Raw genomic sequence first — 19,849 nt, 5'->3', positions numbered from 1 at the left:
GAGTTAGTTGCGTCTCATCTGTGTGGGAGCATGACTGCACTATGACAAAGCATTGCCGGTAGTGGGTCTGTTTCTTTGAAAATGACTCAACCCTGTGAGGTGCTTCCCCCACATGGCCTGGCCTGATCTGTAACACCGGGAGCTACTTTATGGCCAACAGCCCCCTAAAGCGACACATTCAATCAGAAAAAAAAAGGCCGACTGCCAGCCAGCCAGCCAGTCAGCCCAGAAAATGCAGTTTGTGTTTGTGATGGATGCAACTGCCAAGCAGAGAGAGAGGAGGGAGAGAGAGAGAGAGGAGAGAGAGAGGGCGCATATATTTGCAATTGCTTGACACATCAGTGTTGACAAAAACGAGTCATGTGACGACCGTGAAGAAGGCGCAGCTTATAGTATATTGCAGCTTTCTCAGTATTTTCTCGCACCGGCTCGACAGCTCGGACCGCTGAACAACCATCGCGACCTATTGCCTCCTAATTACCGACGGATCCCGCTCGTTCAGGCGGGCCGAGCAGCCTATTGTGTGTCAGCTGGACTCGGATTGGCTTTGAAGAGAGAAAAAAAAGAAAAAAGAAAAAGAGACAAACAAAGAAATTAAATAAATAAGCTTCGAGGGGAAAAGGAGAAATCTCTCGGTTCCCACTTGAAATGCGGCTGCAGTAACACCTTTTTTGTGGAGAGCTGAGAAAAACCGCTCACCGTGCGTGCGTGCGTGCGTGCGTGCCTCCCCCCCTCCTTCCCTCCCCTCCTTGCGTGTGTTTTGCGTGTGTGTGCGCGTTACATTAGGTGGACACGGAGACTGCATCAGACTGGAGACACAAGCCGGGGACATAATAAGAGCGGAGATATCGAGGCTTTCATGGTCCCTTTTGCGCACGTTTTGAGCGTCAGGAGACATGTAGTCCTCGCGGAGCAGCAGCCAGGACCGCTCGCAGCCTTTCAGCTCTCGTGTTTCAGCAGCATCATCTCACGATATCGACATAATGTGGCTTGCTCTACCGGAGGGAAAATAACCAATTATGTGGATACCTACAGAAGAGGAGAAGATCGGAGTTGGTGAGTGTATAACCTGTTTTTTTTATTCTGTTTCTTTCTTTCTTGCTTTTTTTTTTTTTTTTTTGCTTTTTTTTTTTTTAACACGACGTTTGGTTTGCAGCTTTTTAATCGACTTTAATGAGACGAGCCTCGCGCTGACACCCAGTGTGTCCGTCGGCACCTCTCGCACGCTATCCAAGCCGTCTTTTCCCCTGCTGTTAATGCCCATTACACCCAATGAAAAACACATAATGGCTGATATACAAGGCCAGTGACTGCATAGAAAGGGAAATTGCGTGGGCTGCTGATACAGCCTACAACCCACCACCACCAACACCACCTTTTAAAACAGATGCGGTGCTTCGCTTTCGCACCGTCTTCGGTTTTTGTGGCTTTGCAAGAAAAGAAATGCGTCAGAGAGAGGAGAAGCATTTTAGCCTTTTCTTCTTATGAGCGTTATCTGGACGGGGGGGAGAGAGAAGGGAGAGGGAGAAAAAAAGGGGGCGATTCGTGTTGAATCCACGAGGGGGCATCGTGACTGCGTCCCTCCAACAGGTGTAGGCTGGAAAAACTGAGGACGGAGTCTACCTGTAGACACACAACTACAGCCTGCAGCCTGCTGTCTCTGCTGCAGACACCCACCGCACCGCACCGCATCGCACCGTGGCTCTCATTGCGTGTTTCCTCCCTGCTTGTGTGCACTCTGACCCCCCTCCCACCACCAACACCACCTGAGTTGGAGCCAGATCAGCTCCTTTCAGATGCAAAAAAAGAAAAAAAAAGAAAAAGAAAGGTAGAAACGCTGTAATAACACCTCGAGGTGCCGCACGGCCCCTTCTGAACCCTACAGCCACGACTGACGCGTCTATAGCGTGTGATTATACTATAGAGGGTTTCATTAGGGGGGAATGAGTCATGTCCAGATGCTCCACAGCTTCTTCCTTGCAGGGCTACTCATGCTGCCTCGCACATGATGATACTCCCCCCCTCCTCACATACACACGCCCACACATATACACTTTGTTTCGAGGCATCACATTGGTCATGATCGTTTCGTAAAGACCGCAGGATGAGAGCCCCGATGGCAGATCCGCCGTTATATCAGCTGTACAGTCATCTTATCGCGTTTAATCGCTCTGTAATCAGTCCAGTTTATCCATCGTGCAATCACTGCAGGTGGTTTTTTTTTATTTTGTTTTCAGCAGAGAGGGAGGTGTGTGTGTGTGTGTGTGTGTGTGTGTGTGTGTGTGTGTGTGTGTAGGGGGGGTGGTGGTGGGGGAGCAACAGTTTCCAGCCTCCGCAGCATCAGTCGGTGCGGACTGACCTGGCGCTGTCCACGGTGCTGAAATGCGGGGAAGCAGAGCCGATGTGTACCTACACAGTACCTACACAGTACCTACACAGTACATACTGTACCATGATAAGGAAGCCTCAATTACTCTGGTCTCCCCCCTACCTCCATCCCTCCCTCCCCTATTCCCCTCATGTAACGTGTTGACATGCGAGGTTCAGTATTTCTGACATCCTTGTAGATGAAGCTGCTGGCCTGTCAGTGCAGCTCCACACACACACACACACACACACACACACACACACACACACACACACACACACACACACACACACACAGGGCCTGTTATCATCTCTCCTCCTGCCTCATCTGTCGTATTAGTGGCACCATTTTGCATATTTTCCTATCTTCTTTGCTTATTTCCTTTTTGCCATACGCTGATATGAAGCCGAGCGAGGCGCGGGACGGTACGATTATCCTGTCAGACATAATTGCGATTCACGATATAATCCTGATAATCATCGAAATACAAAAAAAAATACGTACTGATGTCACTTTAATTCTTATACATTGTGTCTGGATAACTTATATTTAATTGCATCACAGAGAGGACACACATGAACATGAATCTTAAAGGTGCACTCTAAGATCTTCATTGGCTGATTTGTTTATGCCTAAATAAACGAAATAAACAAATTATTTTTGTTTTCATGACCGAATAAACTGAATAAACAAACTGACCTTAAAAGACAACGCAATTTCATACTGTTTAACTTTGTTTATATGTGGCGGACCCTGCCACCTTTCTTCAAACAGCGTTCTGGGGACCTTATTTTCCTCTGAGAGCAGGTTGTTTATTCAGTTTTGGAAAAAATACATATTTCTGAGTTTGTATTATCACCTCATTAAAGTTGTAAATATTCTGAATTTGAATGTATTCTCCAGAACTACGTAGCGCCCCTTTAACTGTACATTCTGTTAGGAAAACACACATTTTAACTGCATCACAGAGAGGACGCATCATTTTTTCTAGTAGAAAAACAATCAAAGAAACTTAATACATAACAATAAATCATAAAGATCTTCCTGCACAAATGGAGGATAAATACATGGTGGTAATCTCATCTCCCCTGTCGGTTTGAAATCTGAAGTTTATACACACATCCGATTTAAATGTGCAATATGTAAGAATATGTAAGAATCTTAGGGGAAAATATTCATGATAAACAAAATGTGAATAAATATCAATGGTTAATGTTTTGTATTGCAGAGATATCTACTAAAGTTTGCATGCTAACCAGCTGGCATTGTAAACAGCAACACTCCCACGATGCTATGAGCTCCCAGCTACAGTACCTGTACCTGGAGCTAGCTGAGTTAACCGGTTAGCAGTTAGCAGTGATATGCTGTCCCCTACTTGTTTGGAGTTTAAATTAAACAGGTGGCCAATTCTTACATATTGCACCTTTTAAACAGGACTTAAATAAATCAGGAACCAATGTTAGACTGTACGTCAGCGAGCTAGACCGCTTTTTCAAGTCATTCATGTGAGGATATTCACGATTATCCCGATAATGAAAATCCACCACGATCACCATATTGTGAGTGTTTCTTTATCGCGTTCTGCGCTAAACTCTTGCGTCGTCACATCCCCAAACCGAGCAAGCCTTTCTTTAGTCTTGTGTGCGCTTAATGGGCTCCATCTGAACAGGAAACAGTTGGAGACCAGCTCATGAAATGTTAATGCCTTTCTTAGAAACGCTGCCTTTTCATTATGTTGTTCTTGGTTGTGTTTATGCAGAAAATAACACGAGTTTGTAAATCACTTGTAGGTCGGCCATATAGGCCTGGATTTGAACGCACCGTGCTGCTGCTGCCCAGCTCTTTTCCACGCTGGAGCAGCAACTGATGTTTATTTTAATCACCAATTAATCTGTAATTACTTGTTTTGCTCCTAAATTAATAATTAGTCTGTAAAATGTCAAAAGCACCCCAACGTAAATACTCATTACTCAGTCAAAACAGAATATAAGCTGTTTTTAAGGTTGTAAGTTGTAGATATTTGCAATTTTATGACTAATAGATAATCAAAAAATATGAATTCACTCAACAATCCTCAGTTGAGTCTTCCTTGAATGGTTCTGCGAGTTGAACTTTGTTTTTGAATCTCTTATTTGGAAATGAGTCACTGATGAATTTCTCTCACATAAGCAGCGATATTAAGAGAATTTATTTACACTTCTGTTGGAAAGAGCTCTGACTGTAAGTCAGTACCTGCCCACATGAGACACAGTGAAGTGAATCAGCTGCCTTTATCTGCGGCCACATGGACGCGGGGAAGACAAAAACTACTGTAGCACTACATGAAATAATCAGGCGGGCCGGGGCCACCATTATCTGAAATGGACAGCTCGAGGATCAAACGTGTTCATGACAGAACAAAAGATAGAGCTAATGTTCAGCCGAGAGTGGGATTAGAGAGATTAATGTAGTCCAAAGTAGCATTTCTTCCTGGTTTTATCCGTGATTTTAACCTTTAATCTCAGCCGCAGTGGAGAGTCGCTCAGCCTCATTTTGGTGAGCGTCACCGGCTCTGGATCACAAAGTTCATCAGTGCTGTAGTTTACTGACGTGCACATTAAATATGGTGTGATAGTCGTGTATACAGTCATTTAAAAGTGCCCTGTAATAAAGTCCTCATCTCCCTCCGACACAGACCCCTGCAGCAGTAAGCCCAGATCCCTCTGACGCCGATTCGGGATCAGTTATGGTAAAATGCTCTGCGTCCGTGGCAGAAATCCCTCGGTTAGCAAGACTCCAGTGCAGTAATGTCTCTGAGTAAGTGAGTGTGCATTCAAGTCGTGCTGAGCAACATGACTCAGTGGGCGAAGCCCAAAGAGCGTTGTGTAATTTTTAACTTTAGCCAGATCTGGGACAAGCCAGAAAAGCAGGACCTTCATGGTCCGTGTGCTCACATTGCATTACTGAAATGGTTTAAGCAGTTCACTCTCAGTCGTACGAGTCCTGATTGAGACCGGAGCTCCAAGAAAGTGCTGCAGTTAAGATGAACACAGCGTCCTCTTTAATACATTGCCTCTCAGTACACTGGTGCCATTAGCACTCAGTTGTTTTGAGGAAAAAAAATAACAGATAATTTATGAGCCATAATAGTGTTTACTGTTGTACTGGCAGGTTTTTGATGACAGCTCTGCGCTCTCTGCTGAATATTTCTTCCCCCCGGGGGGCTGCCGCACGGTTCAGTGCCGTATGTGTCTCTCACTGATTCGAAAGCGAGGTCGTCATCGGGTCACGCGTGTTGTGTTTTAAGCTTACATGTTGAGGAAAATCATTTTTAAAGACGTGACAGCGTGTGATGTTATTCACACCGGATAATGAACCTTCTGCTGACATGTTACAACAGAACAACATGATGAAAATGCACAACATGAACGTAAAGAGTAGGCGAGGGAAATAGGTCAAAGGTCACCCTCAAACACACACCGGCTTTCTATGTAGTACGTTGTGAACGAGTCTCTCTGGAGAAATCTGCAGGTGAAAAAGACGTAGAAAGACATTTTAAAACTCTGGTTTTACAGTTAATAGACACAATGTTTGTGGTGCTACAACTTTCTCTCTTCTAACACCGTGGAGAGCTTTGCATTGCCACGTTTTTTTTTTGGTCATCATCAGCTGTTATAGAAAATCAACTCGAGCTTCTGTTCTCACTTCACGCCAACACAGAAACAAAAACTGGATTCTTCAGAGACCGTTTAAAATAAAACTTTTGGTAGTTTTGTGAGGAATAAAATGGACGCAGGAAACAGTGAGCTTTGAGTTGAAGAGTAAATCTCTACAGTGTGAATCTGGTCTGAGTCTCTCAGTCTAAAGCATTAAATATCCACGTATTTTGATTTGTATTGACACCTACCTGGCTATAGGTTGTCGCTGATTGTTACATCGTCCAATATTATCGCTGTATAATTCACTGTTCAGTGATTTCAGTCATTTTAGACAACATCAACTGAGAAGTATCCTGCCTCTGTTACGTATCTTTGTGTTTGATTACGACATTTGAGGGACAGTTGGTGAAATCATGTGTATGTCGGCTGATATATCAGAATTTTTTACTTTTATACGCACTTTAACACACTGTACTGCTCACCTGTGGTACCGTTCTTAGATATTTATTGGTGCTTTCTATGTAGGCAAGCACACCAAGAAATGACAATAAATAAATGTAATCGTTCATTTTTTACTTACTAACATCGATATCGGCACCGACCCCAAAAATCGAGTAAAGGTCTGGCTGTAGTAGCCATCAGGCCATCCTCAGAGGAGGTGGATTCAACAGTATTTTATGTACTAATTAATCTTTACCACAGTGTTCTTGTACAACTGGAGTGACAATAAACATCTTGAACCTTGAATCTTGAAGTTTAGAGCCAAAAAGAAACAATGATTGTCTGAAATGCTGTTTGTCTTCAGATCTGCATTAACACAGATGTGTATTTCAGTGTGTGCAGCCAAACTGTGGGAGTCATTTAAAATGATTCTCAGCTATTACTCAGTTTAATAAATTACATAGTACAGACCAAATAATTGAATGACATGACCTTGATGAGTAACAAGTCTGATTAGTCTTTTGTCATTGTCTCCCGGCCGCTTTTTCATTAAGGAACGTGTATTGTGTTGTGAGGTATCTGCTCCATCCTCACCGTTTCTGTAGTTTTTGACCTTTATTCATTTGCTAACTTTGACGATCATCCTTGCTGCCACCAACATCGTCGCTTTTGCTTTAACCACATCTGAATGTCACGACTAGATCGCTCACAAGGATCCGGTCCCTGTCACGTTGTTGTAAAGTTGCCACCTTGGGGGAACTTTCTTATCTGTAACTGTAAGAGCTTCTCAGACCTTTGATGAATTCAGGTCTTGTGCTCTGTAGTTTCATAGTTGTGGGGGGGGATTTAAATTCTGACGACGCCGAGCCCCCCTGCTGAGTCTGGACCACTTCATAATGAAATGCTCCCAAACAAGGATTGGATGAAGCCTAAAAAAACCCCCAAACAAATAAACAATCTTTAAAAATAGACGTCTTTTATTATGTGAGAGCAGCTGGAAGATTAAAATATGTTGGTTTTTTTTATACATTGCAGGCAAAACTTTCCCTCGTGGACGAGTAGGAGACGTATGACTGCCTTTTAAAAAGCAGGACAGAAAAGAGGGGGATGGAGGTGTGGTGAGTCGAGGGGACAGCAGGAGTCTTCTCCGACGCTAAAGCAACATAATTCCCTCCCAGAAAGTTACTGGTTACACAATAGCAGCCACAAGATGCCGTGTGGACTTTGAATGCAACTAAATCGAGGGACAGTCTGGCCTGATATGCCTGTTGCCGAGTAGAAATGTTTGCTTTTGCCAACATTTTCCTCCTGCCCGTCCCGTCGGTCCTTCCAACATCCTACGTTCAACATGTCGAAGTCTAGAAGACGAATTTGGTTAGTTGTGCTTTGAGGATATGCTAATGCTCTGCAGCTTTTAGGCACAATGAAAGAGTGTTTACACAGCTTGGAGGTTTTGTGAGGGAGGACTATGAAAATATGAGCCTTTGTGACGCTCTCTCTCTCTCTCTCTCTCTCTCTCTCTCTCTCTCTCTCGAAACATGACAATCTCATCTGACATGGCCCTGCGCTAAAGACTTTTCAAACGGTGTGAGTGCAGGTTTTTGCAATTCAAATGAAATAGAGGCCATTAAGGAATAGGACACTCAAATAGTAAATACTTAGCCCCGGCTGAAAAAAAGGGGCCTCGAGGCAGACTGGAGAAAAAAAAGGTGACAAAGAGGATCTTTAAGTCGATCCATCTCTCTACCTCTAATACGTGCCCGAATACGCTTTGACTTGAACTCCGGCGCCGTGCAGCATCCGTAGGCTTGCCATTTTAAAAAATGCCCCCGATCCCCGCAGCAGCTACAGCGAAGACGAGAAAGCCCTCCAGTTTGTAGATGATCTGTTGCCATAGCTACCCGAGCACAGGAACCGAGCTGAGTTGAGGCAAACGGAGCCGAGCCCCTCCTCCTCCTCCTCCTCCTCTTCTTCCTCCCCCTCACCGGGTCCCCTGGCTAGTTCATTAACATAATGATTCACACCAAACTCTCCTTGAAGGGGCCACCGTTTGTAGGTTTTTAAAATCGTCAGCGGAGCCTCTGTCATTATTAAACAAGTTTGCCTTTTACCGAGGCTGGCGCACTTGCTCGTTTGTGGTTGCAGCCGGCTGCAGACGACTGGATCGCTTCTGCGTACGGTCAGAGTCCGCGTGATGCTGCAAAAGCAAGGAGACGTGGAAGATTTATGCTAATAGTGACTCATGACAAAGCAGCGTTTTCGTCGTATCGCCGAGCGGTTTGCGTGGGCTCTATTTTTGGATACAGTTCAATTAACTTAACGTTGCACAAAAATCAGGCCGCTTAAGAATTAATTGCCTATTAAAATGACTACCTTTCTTCAGGGCGGGAGCTTGTTTACAGTGTGTGCTAAAGCAGCAGTTCCTGCGTGACACTTTGTGTTTAGATGTTTGCAATAAACAGCTTAATAAAAGCGCTGCTACAACCCCAACACACTTGTAAGGGAGGGGGGGGGGGACGCACCTTCGCTTAATCAGAGGCCACAAAGATAAAACTAAGCAGAGATGTTTATATGATGTAATCATTCCCTCGACAGTCAGCACGATGCTGAACTACTATTATGTCAGATATGTTTTCAGCACTGTTGGCTCATTGTTGTTTTTATCTTGTTTTCCCACAGTGATCTGCAACTTCCGGTCACCAATATGTCAGGCCCTGGTCCTGGAGATTGGGGAAACTGTACAGATTCTGGAGAAGAGTGAAGGTAATCAATCAGATCTTATCATAATGTCTTTTGTTGAAATAAAAGAGCAGTTCTGGACTGTGGAGAGATATATAACTTAACGTGGACACTACAGTTGTCCTCGGGTTTGGGCGTTTTTAGCAACTAAGGGGATCTACATCCTACATTTTCCCTCTAGTAGCATGGCGAGAGCTTTGAAGCAGCGTTTATGTTGAGAAATAACACTTTAACACTTCATCTTACGAGACGGTGTTTTGAGTTTGTAGGAAGGTTCCTGTGAGCAGCTTTACATGCTGGTACTAATTATGGGGAAAATGCTCTGAAGCACTTCGAAGTTTAGAGTTATGTGAGATAAGCAGCTGTCGATTTCCAGCACCATTAAAACAAAACTATAAAAATATGGCCGACGCTGAAAAACCAAATGATTAAAGACTTTCTTTTTGGTGGTTACTAAAATCCTGGTTACAGCCCTACAGAAAGTAAAAGAGGTCTTGAAACCCTGTAAACGTAATAAATACCAGTACCAACACAAACCCAAACACAAAGGTCTTTTTATGTTTGTGTAATGTAATCACATAACTTCTAGTCATGTCTAAAAAGCCACTAACCTCATTTTAATCCATCAAACACGTTGCATGATGTAGCCTAGCTAACTGCTAGCTAACAGAACCCCAGCTAATGTAACAGCTGCCGCAGATTATTTCGTAGTCGTTAAATAAACTGACTAAAATATATTCACAGAATCAGTTAAAATAGCATTTATTTGCTTCAAACTGTCAAGAAGAAAACATTGATCATTTTGTTTGCTGTTAGCTGCTAGCCTACCGATAGCCACTCTGCCACAGACAGACCTGCTGCAGCAGTAGCTAGGACAAGCTACTCAAGCTAACAAAGCAACGCTAAGTATTCACAGCAAAAAGTTGAAACCGCATTTTTTTGCTTAGATTGTCAAGAATCATTGTGTTGAAGCGGATTTGTAGAGATTATACTGATACCCCCCATAGACAGAGCTGCACTAGTGGTTAACTCGACCAGGCTACTCGAAGCTAATGCAATATTGTTGAGTAAGCTAATTAGCTGTACACGATATGTGAGAAAACATTGTTTACGGTCATAGCTAACATGTTAACATGGCTAAAATGTGATTTTAAAAATGTGTTAGCTATTGGGATAAAAGCATAATGATAAAAAATACCACAGCCAAATCGTGGTGATGTTTTCTGATGTGCACTTTGCTCTTCCTTCAGGTTGGTACAGAGGCTTTTCCACCAAGAAGCCTTCTATCAAGGTAATTACACCAACATACACAGATCACTGGTTTGACACTGTGTGATTCAGTGTCGTCCATTTAAATGAACCCTGAGTGAATTAAACATATGTTTTTACTCATAGGTGAAGCAAAAGATTTTGTTTTATTCAAATAAATGAACATTCACCCAAACATCTGTAAAACTGGTTGCCTTGTAACACAAAGTAGTCTCCACATGATGTTTTTATTTTTGTTTTTTATGAACGATTGTATTTGTGAATGATGCTGTGATGTGAGAGATCCCAGAAATAACTTCAAGACATTATTGAGTGATTAACTCGTTGAATAGAGCTTTGATTTGACCAAAATAGAAATCTCCTGACCTGTATTTCCAGAGGTGCTTTCATAAAGACGCTATTTTAACTAAGTTCTGCATGTGTATCACGTGATTAATGAACACCTTACTGCAAGCCAGCTCTATAATTTTTTAAAATTGTAGTATGGCACTTTACAGATCATCAGAGCACCAGGGACCCACCGCTCTGCTCTGAGTGCATGCTGTTGTGCGACTGTGCTGTTTTCTCTCACTGGATAAGCCACATTTGTTTACCTTTCAGCCAGCAGATGGTGCAGTTAGTGATCAGAAATCCAGACGTTATACAAAAAAAAATGACAATTTAGTTGTAATGCATTAAACTAAACAATGTTTAATCTGGTAATTTCTGCAGGACGGATGCACCAAACACTCGTTATACTGTACAGTATCTTTAATCAATGCAGAGAGAACGGAGCGATTTAATCCAGAGCTCTCAGCGCTCACTTCAGTCTATTCATGCAGCACTGTTTTGAAAAAAATCCTCTGCACACCGCTCTGTAAGAAGAGATCATAGCTGCGGAATAATACAACACCATCACTGCTGACAGAGATCAATACTTTGCAGTAAGTGGTTGTTATATACGACTGGTACATCTGCTTCCCGTGATTGTTAGTAAAGGATGTTTATGACATCCTTGATAACCTGTAGCAGAGCTGGGAGAGTCTTTATACAAGGTTGGAGAACAAGGATGTAAAAAATTGCACATCCACAAATACAAACGCCGGATATATTATTAGAAACATGAGAGCTAGCAGGTAATTTTTTCCATTTCGCGTGTCCACTCTGCTTTAAAACTGAGATGTCAGAAGCTGAGGTATTATGTGATGCTGCTGGGATGTTTTAAAGAAAGCACAAAAGCCGTCCAGTCCTGGTAAATGTAGGTGTTAGTGGCTACATGCTGTCCTTCTCTACTCTCATCAGCTATTTACAGTCCTTACTAACACCCCTCCATTTTGTTATGTACTCCGCTGCCCACATTCATTCGCCCCCATACTCTCTCTGTGCTGAGAGAATTAGTTGTGCTCGCTGTGGCCAATTCTTCACATCTGGCAGATTAGAAAAAGAAAGATGAACTGCAAGGGTGGCAGTTGGCACCGCTCGGTCTCGCATCGCCCTTCCCCTGCTAAGCCCGGCCACAATAGGGCTATGCACGTTGCTCTGTCTCTCATGATATGGGCTTCACACGAAAAATGTTCGCACACAGCAAAGCAGAAGCGATCAGAAGACATATGAGGGAAGTGTGATCTTGCAGAGTTGTAAAACCTATTTTTTTCCCCCCGATCGTAGCGCTCAACACAGTTTAGGTTATTCTACCTAATAACACAAACACAACACAGTACTGTACATTTTAGTTACGTGTTGCAGGAGAATTAAGAACCTAATCCTGTCACACTGTGTAACGTCTCTGCTCCTTCCTCTGTCCACAGGGTATTTTCCCAGTCAGCTATGTCCACTTGAAGAAATCCACAGTGACCAATAGAGGGTAAGTTGGAGGATAAAGTGCTGCTACTTGAGCATCTTAATTAAAAATGCAAGCAGCCAACTTTTTAAAGATGTTTGAACTTTCAGAACGTGTATGCATCACATATGAGAAAGAAAGAAGGTAATAGACACAAAAGAGGTTGCCAGATTGGTGAATAATTGTCCACTCATGACCAGGCGGGCTGGAATTATCTGTTCCTTACAGTAATAAGTCAATTAATCATTTCATTATTTAGTCTTTAAAATGTAAAACAAATGTGTAAAAACACACGTCATTAAATTGTGTCTTGTCACCCCTGCAACAAATCTCAGTGAGTCAGGGCGACGCTCGCTACAATAAATGTAATTAAAGAAACAAAGTTGACCAGAGCAACACGTCGAATAAGAGGAAACGCCTGGTCAAACATCAAATATAGGTATATATCTAGAAGCCGAAGAGTGCACCGTGTTTGAGAGCCTGGAAGCTAGGTGCCCTGCAGCAGCCGCAGCTAATGTTAGCCTGCAACCAGTGCTAACATCAGCTAGCTTTATGTAATTAATCAGCTAGTTGGAGAAGTTGTTGTTGGAGATAACCAGGTTTAGCCAACTTTCCAGCTTTCCAACATGCTGTCTGGTACGCTAAAACAGTATATAACGGGTTGTAAAAAGCGGAGTAAAAACAGTTTCCTCAGCCGCTTCCAGCATTTTTAACAGCTTCCACCTTTAAAGGTTTAATTTTGGTTTCATACATCCAGTAATAAACTGAACCTTAACAACAGAATGGGAATAAATAACAGGTTTGATATCATGTCAGACATCTATTTATTGTGTTGCAGAGACATCTACTGCAGTTAGCATGCTAACCAGCTCCGAGGTCTCAGCCTGGACCGCTAGCTGCACGGCTAGCTAGCTGATGGCAGCAGCAGCTAACAGCATTAAGCGGCTGCTCTGCTGATATGCTTCTCCCCATTTGTTTGGCGTGACCCCCAACAAGTGGCTTCAATTCTTACATACTGCATCTTTAAAGCAAAGTCAGTTGTATTTGGTGACTTTACAGACTTTTTTCTATTACCACCTAAATATCACAATAAGCTACGATTAAAGTGAAGGAAACATTGAATCATCTGTTTAAATGTGTATTATGAAGCAGAAACAAACAGATTGACGCTTACACAGTCGTTTGTCTTCACTGATTCATCACTACAAGGCCTTTATTGAGACATACTGGAAGATAATTCGAGCAATGATGATAAAAAAACAATTGTGTTTATCTGTACTCGTCAGGACCGTCTCATTACACAGGCTCTGTGATACAGATTTTGAGAGAATTTCAGAGCATGACGAGTCGTAACGGTCCGATCTTTAAGACGAACGTTAAGAACATCAGAAAGCTGCTGACTTGCATGCACAAACTCTCTCGCACAGACGGTACATCCAGCGGTCATCTTCAGTTCCCGTCACAATAGCCGGTCACGGCTGTGGAGGCCAGAATAAAGGCGAAAACAAAAGCAGGCAGCAGAGCTCTTTATCAGCCTGAACTCATGGATGTTAAATCTGCGTGCTGGGATCTGTGGCTCAGCGTGGACTGGGAGTTTGCTGTTATATCACCACCCTCCAGTTGAGCTACCACATAGCAGGAGGACTCGCATTTGCACTCAAACAATTAAAAGTGCAGACTTTAAATTGACATTATTATACTGCCTCGCTCCAGGAGTTGCACTTTGGGAAATCTGCTTTGCTGTCTCATGGAGTTAATGAGGTGACACACCTACTGCATATCTGTCGTTCTCCCAAAGCATCTCTGCCGCAGACAATCACCCTGACTCATTGTGTAATGCTTCCCTTGTTGCAAAAACTATGATACAGTATTAAAGATAATTCTCTGCAGCACAGGGCAGAGCTCAGTGAGCAAAGTGCAAAGAGTCACAAGAGATCTAACCTTTGGTTTAATGTTTCCCAACGAATGTGGTCGCACAGGAAGGATGTGTGCTGCTGGTTTTTACTGGAGTATCTCCACCTCAGATAAATCTCATTAGGCTGCATGATATCACCTCTCACCGTCATTTCATAGCTGTTACCTTACTTTTGTCCTCACCCGATATCTTCGGTATTAAGCCGATGTAGACACGATATGTAGGAATGATATGTTGTGGTTTGGAGGTATTCACTGACCTCCGATGGACAGCTTTGTGTCAAACCTGATGACACCAACAGTGAACTAAATCAGGTGGTTTCCAAATGAGGCGTAACGTTATTGGTCAGCTACCCACGTCTCCACACCCCCATTCCCTGCACCAAGCTAGCATGTAGCTAACTACCAGTGTAAGTTTGTCCACTAGTTAATTGCGGATAGGCTCTGAATTCATCCAAATTTGCACGTACGTTTCACTGCACCGCTACCGGACACTGTAGTAATAACGTCGAGCAGCGTGAGCGTTCAAGGAGTTTTGTTTATTGTGTGTTGTATTTATGAGTCTTTATTTAGCACTATATAACGTAATGTCACTGTCGGCAAATATAGTGGCACATTTACGCGACAAAACTAAAATCGTAGTTGTAAACTTGACAGGACAAAGGAAACAGAATCAAGATTGATTTAAACTTCTGATATAAATGTTTTTTGACAGCTCTGATGGAGCTCAGCATCTCTCTTAATGGCGAATGTTTCTTCCTGTTTAACCCACCATCCACTGATAGTTTTAATTTGTATGATCCAGCCCACCTGATCTGGGATTAAACACAGTGCTCGCGGATTTAACTGTGATCCACACACCACTATTGTCCACATTGGGCTCGGTTTTATTTTAAGTCCTTTTAGGCGAGTCTTGCCACTCTGCAGCCATCTTGGCAGCGCCCCCCAGGCAGTTATTTTGGGCTAACAAGACCAGGGCCCTATCTAAATAAATGTGGAGAGAGCCTCAACCTCACTTTCAAAGGTCACCAGGACATAATTGCATGTATGGAACGACCATCAGATCATCAAATCAGATAAAAAACGCTTAAAAAGTAAAAAAGGTAAGGTTTAAAATTATTTTTCCCCTACAGGTTTACTTGGTTTCATGACACTAACTTCTTTTACGACTCAATCCAGAGTGCCATGACATGATGCTGTCAGCTTGTCCCACCAGAGCACTCGAACAGATGCGAGTTTAATGTCTGATCTTTGTATGACCTCGCCTTTCTTGGTGGTCCTGTGCATTAGTGTGATTGATATCCTCCTCCTCCGTGCCTGTTAGAAGTCTGTTTGCAACAGCACCAAACTGGTTGAAATTGTCATGAATCTCAACTGTGTCAGTGCAACAACACGACTGGCTGATATGTTTCCGGGTTCGGCTGTGATAAAGCAGAAAGGGGTAAGGGTGGGACGTGTCATACAACTGGGCTTTTCTATTCAAAATGCTTTAAGACATTTTTCTATCAACGGTTTTTAATAAAGATAAAGATATATGAAGTTCCTGACAATGTTAAAATGTTGCATATTGCTTTGTTTTGGTCTGATTGCCTGTGTCAGAAATGTTAACCCTCATTCAAAAGCTCTTCTGCTGAGCTGTACATGCTTCACCCAATAATTATCAGGTACTTGGCATTTCTCTCATCTTCTTTAAACAGTAATACTGGGCTCTCTTTCACTCATTTTAAAGACTGCATAACATTAATAGCAAAAACCATTTATACAACATTGTAACATCCATACAACAGCGCCCCCTATGGTCACACTTGATGAGGATCAAAGAATATGTTGTAGCAGGTATCAGAGCAAACTGAATGTTTGTGTGTGTTTCTTCCTTTAGCCTGTGCGAGACGGTGGTGCCCCTCGAGGACCCGATTATCACAGAGACCACCTCCACACTGCAGGAATGGGGCGTCTTGTGGAAGCAGCTCTATGTGGTCAGTAGCACTATATTACAGTACATCGCACTCATATTAAAAACAAAACACTTAGCAATAAATGTGAGACTGGATCTAACACAACCAGAATTTCCAAGGGAATTGGGAGAAAGAAATTGCATCCGTCGTTGTTTTCTTTCGCGTCCTCCTGAGGGGGTTCGATGGCTTTTCCAGTCTGTTTTTCTTAACTGCGCCTAATTCAACACCTGGTTTAACGAGGTCTGCCGGCAAGAGTGCTGAATAGCCAGAGACGAGCCCGAACATACAGTGACAGCTCCTTTAAATATTTCCCCATAGCATGTCATTCTGACTGTCACCCTACATTTACATATAGTATGTATGTAGGAACAGAAGCGGTGGTGGGGGCTCAGATAATGGCCTACAGACCTGTCGTATGCAATTTCATGCTGTGTCATTCAGCCATTGATTGATCTTGGCCTGCCCCTCACAGTTTCTGCATCATCTTAAGAGCCGGCTCTGCTTACCACCTTCAGTCAGCCTTTACTTGCAGGGCAAAAGTGATTACTGGAAAAACCCAAAGCATCCTTAATCCCGCTGCACGTTGGTTGGGCAGGCAGAAGTGGTTGGTAGGGTTTTGAGTTTGGAGCTGAGTGGATACGCTGCGGAGCTGGCTGCGAGTCTTTACATAACTCTCACTGAGGACTGCTCACGCTCTGAGCAACTAAGGAGCCCTAGGCATTGGTGTGATGATGTAACTTCCTCTCAAGCTCGACTAATGTGAAGCGCTGATTTAACAGTGCTCGTTTTGGTGCTCACCCCCTGTGTGATATGGGCCATGTTGCCACAGTCGCATCCATAATAATAGGATGCAGTTTTGGCTTGATGTTGATGCATTTCACCTTATTGTCGCCAATTACAATTCATTGTGTTACCTCGGGGAGCAATGGCCTAAGCATAACTGTGTGTCTGTTATAATGTACGTAATTAGCCCCGCAGAATAGACGTCTGAAAGGGCTCATCAACCCTGACAAAAATCTTTGTTTTCAGCAGCTACCAGCCTTTGAAAACACGCAGTGTTTATCCTCATTAAATTAACATGGGCATTGTGGCAGCACTTAATCTTTGCATTTATGTAAACAAACCTGGGTGGTAATGTGGGCTTGTCATACCATTAGGGAAAACAGAAAATACCTGGATTAAAAGTGTTGTCCTTGATCCAGGAGAAACGGTGATGAAATTAATGACTGTGAGGAGGTCATGGCAAACTTGATTTTTTTTTAAATTTCATTAAATAAAGCAGTGGACTTTAAATCTCAGTAGCAACCAGTGTTGTCAAAATATTTATATATCACTACATATCGATTCTGGATATGTGAAACAGTTTTATTACTCATTTAATGTAACGGACCATATTCACATGGCGGCCATTTTCTTCTGGCATCACACTCAGGGTGGGAAGCTCGAATATTGTACAGCTGTGCTCCAGGTTGTATAAATGTCGGGAATAATCTGACAAATTGTTTCCTGAATGATCAGCAGCTGAGTAGACAATGAATAATGAAAATCTGGAGGGAAATTGGGCTTCTTTCAAGGTAAAACAACATATTGGATCAAATTTGATTGGTGACATAACAGCTGACGTTAGCATTCAACCATTATCTAGCTAATATTACTGTAGGATAATGCTAGGAAGTGGTTGTTAATGTTAGCTAATATATGTTGTTTAACCTTGAAATATGTCCCTTTCACTATCCATCATCTTTTCAGTCACTGATCAATCAGGAAGCGGTGAAATTATAACAGTTCCTCAGATTTCCTACGTTTATATGACTTTGCAATGTGGAGCATAGCAGCACATTATCCCACCCTGAGTGTGACATCTGAGTAAAACGCCACTGTGTGATCACGACCTATAGCTGCGCTTTCTCAATTTCTCTTCTCTCCGACAGCGAGCTTATTTTTTAAAGCCCTTAAGAGAAAAAAAAGTGTGATATTTAATGTTTATGTTTTTCTGCTGTTCTCAGCTGCTAGCAAAGAATAGTTCAATCATTGTCTTTTTACAGCCTCGTTAATGTGTTGTTTAATAAAAAAATCTCAAATTTGATGCATTTTTGGCATCAGTCAATGGTATCAAATATCAATATTTATATCAAAGGTAGAAATTCCAGTATCGTGACAACACTGGTAGCAACACAGAAATGGTTAGCATGTGATTAATGTCTTCATCGTACTAACTGAATGTAAAATACATTGGAAGATATTCTCAACCAGCTGCATGTTTTTCTCAGTTATCAGCTTTGTAGCTTCAGAGCATTATACAATTAATAAAAGAGAAGATATCAGCTAATTATGGAGTTTAATTAATAGTCTTTACATAGTGGGAGGAGATAAATATCCTAACTAAGTCTTTTTGGCTTCCTTCAATAGAAACACAAGGTGGATCTGTTCCACAAGCTGCGCCATGTGATGAATGAGCTCATCGACCTGCGTCGGCAGCTGATCCAAGGCCACCTCGCCCAGGACCAGACCCGTGAGATCAAGCGGCACATCACCGTCCGGCTCGACTGGGGCAATGAGTGAGTGGTGCACGCTCAAAAAAACAAAACAAAACCGAAACATTTGTTTTTAACTGTTGGCTACCGGAGAAGATCATATTTCTTTGGCACTGGAGAGATCTCCAACACTGGATGAGTGGGTGCGTAATAGCATCCTCTCTGATGTAATTTCATGGTCATTTAGCAGATGAGTGAATCTCAAGCGGCTTAAAGTCAATGCACATCTCCCTGGAGGAACTGTAAAGCCATAGTCTTACTGTTGCCAGTTTCAAACTCTCATCCAGCTGAGCTGTGACAGGCATCCATAACCGAGATAAAGACGCGAGGGCTCCAGCTCGGCTGAGGAGGGGGCCATCTGTCAGTTTAATATAAGATCACTGCACATAAAAACACACGGATATTCACTTTGAACTACATCACCTGATTGGTCATAAATAGAGTGTGTTCATATAGAAAACTCTCAGAGGTGGAGCCTGAAACACACTGTATTTTACACCATTCACGCTGAGATCAGTGCTCTGTAGTGCACACTGACCTGAGCGCTGTAGTGATCTAATTTCATGGTCAAAGGATCACAGCAACACTGACAGCTCCCCGTGATTTGAGGCTACACAATTGTGCTTAAGTGAAGGGTTACAGTGTGATATAGGACGTCATGAAGCAGAGGTGTAAGGCAACAAATTACATTCACTTCAGTGCTGTACTTAGCGTCTTTAATCCCATAGACCCTTTGGCAGGTCTTCTTTAATGCAAACTCATGTTGAGTGGTTAAGTACTGTTAAAGCCATAAATCCTCATCCCACTACAAGATCCTAATGTTTCCAAAGACGCCAAAAATGTCCTCCAGTGTTGGAATAACATAACGCACAAGACTAATCTGAAAGTGTCTGTTGGAGTCATGGAAAATGTAGTTTTCTGTGTCATTATGACCAAAGAGAAGTTTTAGGTGTTTAAGTTAATACACTTTTCTTGTGTATTTCCGTTTGTAACGCACTATATTCATTTATTTAAATGCCTTTATTACAGTGGCGTCCGAAAAGACCAGTTATGTAAGGAACCGACGTGTTTAGCCACTTATATTATAACAACAGTCGACAGGAGGCAATCACATTATCCAGATGAATGAAAAATAGTGAAATAACAAGAGATGAGATGACATACTGTACGTT

The 19,849-nt window shown here is 42.6% G+C and overlaps 1 protein-coding gene across 3 annotated transcripts in view; it reads left to right on the top strand.

Annotated features, from left to right (window-relative positions):
• Positions 1–373: 373 nt before the first annotated feature.
• Positions 374–19,849, top strand: part of LOC311265210 (dedicator of cytokinesis protein 3-like) — a 55,437-nt gene continuing 35,961 nt past the window's right edge. For 2 of the 3 annotated variants that reach the window (XM_084366616.1, XM_084366615.1), the window contains exons 1-6: positions 374–1,056; positions 9,127–9,210; positions 10,437–10,477; positions 12,243–12,298; positions 16,068–16,164; positions 18,553–18,701. In XM_084366616.1, coding sequence (XP_084222742.1) covers positions 1,020–1,056; positions 9,127–9,210; positions 10,437–10,477; positions 12,243–12,298; positions 16,068–16,164; positions 18,553–18,701 — 464 coding nt within the window. In that variant the 5' untranslated portion in view covers positions 374–1,019. The remainder of the gene's footprint in view (positions 1,057–9,126; positions 9,211–10,436; positions 10,478–12,242; positions 12,299–16,067; positions 16,165–18,552; positions 18,702–19,849) is intronic. The other variant, XM_084366614.1, reaches the window with a different exon arrangement.

The sequence above is a fragment of the Pagrus pagrus genome, assembly GCF_965226575.1.
Source record: "Pagrus pagrus genome assembly, chromosome: 11".
Taxonomy (NCBI): domain Eukaryota; kingdom Metazoa; phylum Chordata; class Actinopteri; order Spariformes; family Sparidae; genus Pagrus; species Pagrus pagrus.
This window is presented reverse-complemented; position numbering and strand designations above follow the sequence as displayed.